Source organism: Perkinsus marinus (genome assembly GCF_000006405.1).
Source record: "Perkinsus marinus ATCC 50983 genomic scaffold scf_1104296958234, whole genome shotgun sequence".
NCBI lineage: Eukaryota > Perkinsozoa > Perkinsida > Perkinsidae > Perkinsus > Perkinsus marinus.
The window spans coordinates 139754-145866 of record NW_003206847.1 but is presented as its reverse complement, the minus strand read 5'-3'; the positions used below and the strand labels follow the sequence as shown (position 1 = coordinate 145866).

The 6113-nt window shown below is 47.4% G+C and overlaps 3 protein-coding genes across 3 annotated transcripts in view; 2 read left to right on the top strand and 1 right to left on the bottom strand.

The window, feature by feature from the left end:
- Pmar_PMAR006006 (Vacuolar protein sorting-associated protein, putative) overlaps positions 1 to 924 on the bottom strand; it is a gene marked incomplete at both ends in the record, with an annotated part of 1539 nt that extends 615 nt beyond the window's left edge. Inside the window, 6 exons of the mRNA XM_002774380.1 lie at positions 6 to 74; positions 118 to 196; positions 241 to 336; positions 468 to 567; positions 636 to 732; positions 784 to 924. Coding sequence (XP_002774426.1) covers positions 6 to 74; positions 118 to 196; positions 241 to 336; positions 468 to 567; positions 636 to 732; positions 784 to 924 — 582 coding nt within the window. The remainder of the gene's footprint in view (positions 1 to 5; positions 75 to 117; positions 197 to 240; positions 337 to 467; positions 568 to 635; positions 733 to 783) is intronic.
- A 674-nt stretch (positions 925 to 1598) lies between these two features.
- Positions 1599 to 2866, top strand: Pmar_PMAR006005 (hypothetical protein). The gene is made up of 6 exons (XM_002774379.1): positions 1599 to 1679; positions 1945 to 2032; positions 2081 to 2194; positions 2247 to 2364; positions 2437 to 2562; positions 2679 to 2866. Exons 1-6 carry the CDS (start codon positions 1604 to 1606, stop codon positions 2805 to 2807), a joined length of 651 nt encoding a protein of 216 aa, XP_002774425.1. The 5' UTR covers positions 1599 to 1603; the 3' UTR covers positions 2808 to 2866.
- Positions 2867 to 4314: 1448 nt separating this feature from the next.
- Positions 4315 to 5914, top strand: Pmar_PMAR006004 (conserved hypothetical protein; the record flags this gene model as incomplete). Its single annotated transcript, XM_002774378.1, has 8 exons — positions 4315 to 4376; positions 4433 to 4510; positions 4556 to 4705; positions 4749 to 4885; positions 4930 to 5000; positions 5042 to 5139; positions 5209 to 5251; positions 5732 to 5914. The coding sequence occupies 8 exons, from the start codon at positions 4315 to 4317 to the stop codon at positions 5912 to 5914; spliced, it is 822 nt and encodes a 273-aa protein (XP_002774424.1).
- Between the last annotated feature and the right edge of the window lie 199 nt (positions 5915 to 6113).

The window sequence follows — 6113 nt, the reverse complement described above, 5'->3', positions numbered from 1 at the left end:
ACGACAACGTCCTTCAAGTTGAACTTCGACTGGGAATACTCAAATTCAATGTGAAGGCAATCTTCAATCCCCACCTATGTGACAAAATGAACTCCACGTGTCACCACTATTAGCTACCTCCATTTTGATACCGGTGTTCATCTCAGGCTGTGGTTGTGCCAACTGCACTGCAAAATCAACCTCTTTTGAGACATTCCTGATAGCAAGCTCCTCATGCCTCGACCTTGCCCCCATCATTACGTAGCATACGGCCTCTGCACGACTAACCGCACGAAGTATCGGAGGCGGACATTGATACCACTATACGTTTCGCATGTCTTATCAACCGAAGAGAACCTAAAACATCAACAACAGATTCATCTAGCAGTTATTTATCAACATCTGGCTTCAGCCGCACGAGTACTCGTGGTCGCAGTTAGCCCAGAATTCGCTCGATCACATATCAGGAATCCGAAAAGAGTTATTACTTCCACTTATAGCTCCTAGTTTCAGTGAGGACTCCTGGGGGTTCGAGATCCTTAGTGATCGAGAAGAAGTCGTATGAGCTGGTTCGGTCGTAAAGCATATCTAAGGTCGCAGCAAGGAAGATGCAAAATAGGTCCGATGCAAGACCATGATATCATTCTTTTTCTTACCCACTTGCCCAATGAGTTCAACTCTGATGCCTTGATGCTCCAATCGTTTATCACCCTTTAAACGGACAGTCGCTGTACCACATACGTCCTCACCGTCCTGCCAATATAAAGATATCCCAAAATCTTCCGCGTGCGCCACAGCTACTACAGTGAAAATGTATCCAAGATCTCCCTTCTTATCTCGAGTAACTGGTGCCTTCTTCCTACTTGGCTCGGCGTTGATTTGGAGGTCCAACTCGCAGGGGGCGCCAAAGACGTTCGATAGCAACGAAGATGCTAGCAAAGCCATCGGGGGAAGTAGGCAAAAACCTTCAGAGTGCGTAATAGTGGAAAGATACTTCCACATCTAGAGCATACACCGGCATGAGCACTCATGAACGAGGCTATTTGCTAGACATAGGGAACACGAAATTCTCTCGCTTAAAACGGTTCACACTCATATTCGGAAACACCTCAGAAACAGAGCGGCGTCAATGAGAGGAATTTCCGAAGGATTTCTATTCTCAACACAAGACTCTCTACTAGCCGCCCTTCACCTTCCCGAATATGTCTATAGTTACTCCCGAATAGGTCCCCCTAGTGAGAATTAGGATACCATCGACCCGCTGAGCAGGTATCTGCGGAGACAATGGTATTGTCGTGGCAACGAGAACAGCCTTCCGAAACGACAATCACGAAAAATCGGAAAATCTTCAAGAAACGGCGTTACTGAACATGAAAAGACGATAGATACGTCATTCTGCGGGGCATAACGCCTATCTTCAGAGTGATGGTCGGGCTGGCAGATCATCAGTTCAAGTATTGAATGTGGCTCGTGGATTGTAAAGAAATGGTAAAATTGTCACGTGCTCGGATCGAACCCGGGGTCTTTTCCTCTCAGCGCTAGTAAGTTGCAAAAGCAGTAGCAAGTTGAGTGGCAGATACAGACGACTGGTCCTCTCAGTATTTTAAGTTCGATCTAATTAGATATGCTTTCACAACCAGAGGGGCATCACTCTACAAAAGGTGAAGAGACTGGGGAGACAGCAACAAGCCCAGCTGAAGGTAAGGATTAACCTAGGAATTTGGGAGCGTGATGGTATTGTTATCATCTCAAATCGTTGCAGTAGTCACAATTGAAATGGAAATTTCATTGCGGGGTGAGCTATTGTTATGGTGAATGGAGCTTCGTCATGCATCATCGTTAAATTGCTTACTTGGTGTCCCTCATATAGTCTTAGTAGTACTTAGTGATTCTTGTCGGCGGGGTTAGCTTCCAGTTATGTGATATCGCTCGAGGCTAGCACGGAGGCAATTTTAATGTTACTAGGTGACAAGATAAATGAGCGAGGCAAGGAGGTGAGGAAGCCTCGATTGAATTACACTGATATTGTTGAAGACTACCGCGCCAATGATGGGTGAGATATCTTCAACGGTACAGAAGGTATCAGACTTGTTCTTACCAGACGTCTGGCTGTGGACTCGCAGAAGATGTACGAAGGTCTCCAGGAGGAAGATGCCGAGATCGAAGTAGCAAGGCAAGAAGATGAGCATCAGGATCAAGCAGAAGCTGCGACGAAGTAAGTCAGAAGTGTTAAGCTTGGCAGCTCAGTGCATTTGGCGCTGTCCTAGGTTGGAGAATGACTTAGACGAGTTGAAGGATATGTTTTCAAACTTCGATTCCGAGTTAATACAAGATTTGTATCTCGGGTTGAACCTAGATAAACAGGCCACAGTCGAAGCACTTTTGGTGAGGACTCATGAAGGCTGAGATATTGAGATTCATCCATAGTCACTCCCATCATACTGATTTGCTTCTCAGAAGCTTAGTCGAGATGGAGGAGGATCTGATAGGGAATCAATAGACGAGAGTTCCGGGCCTAGCATGACCCCGCAGGAGTATGAGGAAAAATACCCAGCGCTTGCAAAAAAGGAAGGAGATTGGGAGGTGAGTCATTGTTATGGACTTTATAATGCGTTACCTCTGTTCGTGTAGTAGATGTGAAGGAAATTGAACAAGAAATATTGGCTCATAGATATGCATAATGCATATATCATGTTCAGTTCGTTCCGCGAGGATCGGCCTCCTCAGCAAGAGTCTCCGATGGTGAAGCTCCTTCGTACAAGGAAATAACTGTGCGACACCCCTCAGCCGACACCAAGGATGCCGACGATTTTGTTCATGTCAAGTGACACTTTTGATATAAACTGCATTTCAAGTATTCAGTATTCTCTAAGTGGTTAGGCGGTGATCATATGAATATTGCGTTCATACGTGGCTAATCGGGTTCTTCCACTTTTTCATTCGGGTACCCGCCTAATGATTCTTCCCCTCCTGTGCGCTGGCCAGGTATCATATACACCTGGCTTCTTCGCATTGTTCACTCAGATCATCTGAGTCAGATGTAACAACTTTTTCACAGAGGGATGTAGGGGAGCCTTCAGAAGAGCCTCCAGAAGAGCCTGAAATGGTGTAGTGGTCAAGCAACTTCGTATAGCCTCTGGAATAGCGATCCTCAACATGGGGTATTGTGGCCTTGATCTAATGGCTCTGTAGAAAGGGACGGCGACCCCGTAGGTTGGTGAATTGATGCCATAGATTGGCATAGGGACCCTACAAGTTGGCATAGGGACCCCACAGGTTGGCATAGAGACCCCACAGGTTGGCATAGAGACCCCACAGGTTGGCATAGCGACCCCACAGGTTGGCATAGGGACCCCACATATTGGCATAGGGACCCCACAGGGTGGCATAGGGATCCCACAGGTTGGCATAGGGACCCTACAGGTTGGCATAGGGACCCTACAAGTTGGCATAGGGACCCCACAGGTTGGCATAGAGACCCCACAGGTTGGCATATCGACCCCACAGGTTGGCATAGGGACCCTACAGGTTGGCATAGGGACCCCACAGGTTGGCATAGGGACCCCACATATTGGCATAGGGACCCCACATATTGGTGTAGAGTCTCCATAGAATGGCATAATCGCTAACTACGTTAGGCCATTTCCTGCACTCTCCTGAACCGCTCCCTTTCGCGAGCCCCTGACGATTCCTTCAGGATGACGAAAGCTTATTGATCATCCATCGAGGGTGATCTCACGTTGCATGGTTTAGTTCTACATTAACAACTTGGGATGGTTAAGTGCTGTAATATGCTCTACCAGCTGTTACTAGAGTACATAGTGAGAGCTTTCTATTGAAGCGTCCACAATGAGGATAATTTGTAGAATGAATACGGCAGTGCTGTGACAATCACATTCGGCAAGTAATACAACACATTCGGCAAGTAATAACACATCAGTGAGAAGCAATGGAGGCCACTGTATCTAGTTGGGCGCAGCAGTACAATCCCATGCGCTCGTACTGTCTGTAATCTTTCTGAAGGAAAGCTTGATACATGATGAATATCCATCAGTATCCAGCTTCATCGTCTATTTCCAGACGAAGAGGGATAACAAAGTTGCCGACTCAGGGTCGACTAGCAATGGGCCCCTCGACTCAGGTGACTTGAGATGGAAGGCGGCATGGCGGAATGAAGACAGGCAGTAGTAACGCCCTTGTACTCTCGCGTTGGCTTCCGCATGGTTGACTCCTACGCAGTGAGACTTTTCTCGCGAAGTAACTATTTTTTCGTATACTGGGAGGTGCTGAGTTCGTTACATCAACCGTCGTCTACCGCGTTATTGACAGCAAGAAATGTGTGTTGACTCCTCAACTACTTGTAAGAAGGCGGTGAAGGCTAAAGGAAAACCGAAAAAGTGAGACGCGATTTCGAATGGAAGATTCCGATTACTGTCGCATCTGCACAATACAGGAAGGCTGCTCCTAAGTCGAAGAGCTCCTCTGATAATTCAAAACCTCAAGGGCAAGAGGCTGAGGCCAGGATTGCTGCGTGAGAATATACGGCGCGAAGCAGGATATCATTCCTTCATAAAAGGTACATGAAGGAACAGAATCGACCATACAGCGCTCAGAACGTCTTTGACAACCTTCATGGCATCGTGTCGAAGACTCAGGTGCAAAATCTGATGGAAAAATTGTCAAAAGAGCCAGGCTCGGACGCAGAGCCACCTCTAGTCATGAAGGAGTAAACAACGAGTGGCACTGCAATACGAATGTGAAGGTCCCAGATATGGTGCTCAGAAGGTCTTCTTGTGCAACCAGAGACTATTCGGTGACTGCTCGCCAGAAAGCGTTTTGGAATTGAATCGCGAGGTAGCGGAGGTCGAGAAGAGACTTCCGACTGTCAGAGGGGCTCTCGGCAAAGGTGGGGTATAGCGAGGAACAAATTAACGGTGACTTTGGAGGCAGTTACTGCGGAGATAACTCAGCTTCGTGGTCAAGGCGAACTGGAGGGGAAAGTAGCCAATAATAGAAAGCGTGTAAGGTGAGGAGTAGACGATAGTGGAAGAAGTCGGGGTAGGTCCGCGAGTTGGAGGAGAAAGTTGAGCACATCCAGCGAGAGCGAAAAAAGGAAGGAGTGTCAGATCTCGGCCAAAAGCTTGCTGAGGCACAGGCGAAGTCAGCTACCATCCCAAGCACAATTCATGCTCTATTGTTCTCTGAGGGAACGAACTGTTGCTACCTCAGATACGGGGACTTGCACAACACTCTTGCTAAACGCAGGAAGCTGGTAACGATTACACCCGCGGACTGTGCGGACGGTTTCTCTCAGTGCATGTCTATTGTATCGAGGGTTGGTGAAATGATGAGTTTATCGAAGGAAGATGTTTTCAACGAGCTCGGCCTCGACCTCGAATGACTATTACCATAGCAGCAATGCACTGTCTCTCAGTAGCTCTTTGGTGGTTTCGTTACCATGATGAGGACAGTAACTGTCTCTATGAGCATAGCAGGCACAATCCCTAGTTCGCTTAGGGTTGAAATTTCATCCCCACAACTGCCTATCTCGTTCACAGGCCTAGGCCAGCTATCAATTAATATCTGGGACCCTGTTGTTGGACGGCTGTACACACTACGTTCACCCTCGTTGCGGCCGATGTGGGTTGCCCGGTCAGGAAGAGTCGCTCGTGGAGATGCCCAATCGGCCAAATCTCTCGAGACGAAGACTAAGGGAATCAGAATGGCCCGAGAAGATAATGATGATGTTCAGAAGAGAAGTAAGGCGATCCTCAATGGCTTGGATATGTCCAAGCCAATTGACGTACCGGGAAGTTTGAAGGGTCAGGACCATTCCTTGAAGTGCAAGGAAGGATCGGGGAACATTCAGTCCAACTTCATATCCGAGAAGGTTACTCATCTTCTACACACGGGAAGCAAAGGCGTTGCGGTGTAGATTAGTGAGCTTGGATATGGATAAGGAGCGAGATTACAGAGTCATCACCAATTTATCAGATTTTCAACTCCTATGGCAGTTCGTAGATTTCGTAGAGGTCGCATTGTGTGTTGACGATATGTCAAGTATTCACAAATTTTCGATGAAAGTCAACCATGAGCCGAGATGATTTGACTCGTCTGCATTCGACAATATCATT

Excerpts from the sequence above, each read along its gene's own strand:
- Pmar_PMAR006005 (XM_002774379.1), top strand. The coding sequence starts at position 1,604 with ATGCTTTCACAACCAGAGGGGCATCACTCTACAAAAGGTGAAGAGACT. Across the intron at positions 2,033-2,080 it reads GACTACCGCGCCAATGATGG|ACGTCTGGCTGTGGACTCGC; the intron begins GTGAGATATCTT and ends TGTTCTTACCAG. Across the intron at positions 2,365-2,436 it reads CCACAGTCGAAGCACTTTTG|AAGCTTAGTCGAGATGGAGG; the intron begins GTGAGGACTCAT and ends TTTGCTTCTCAG.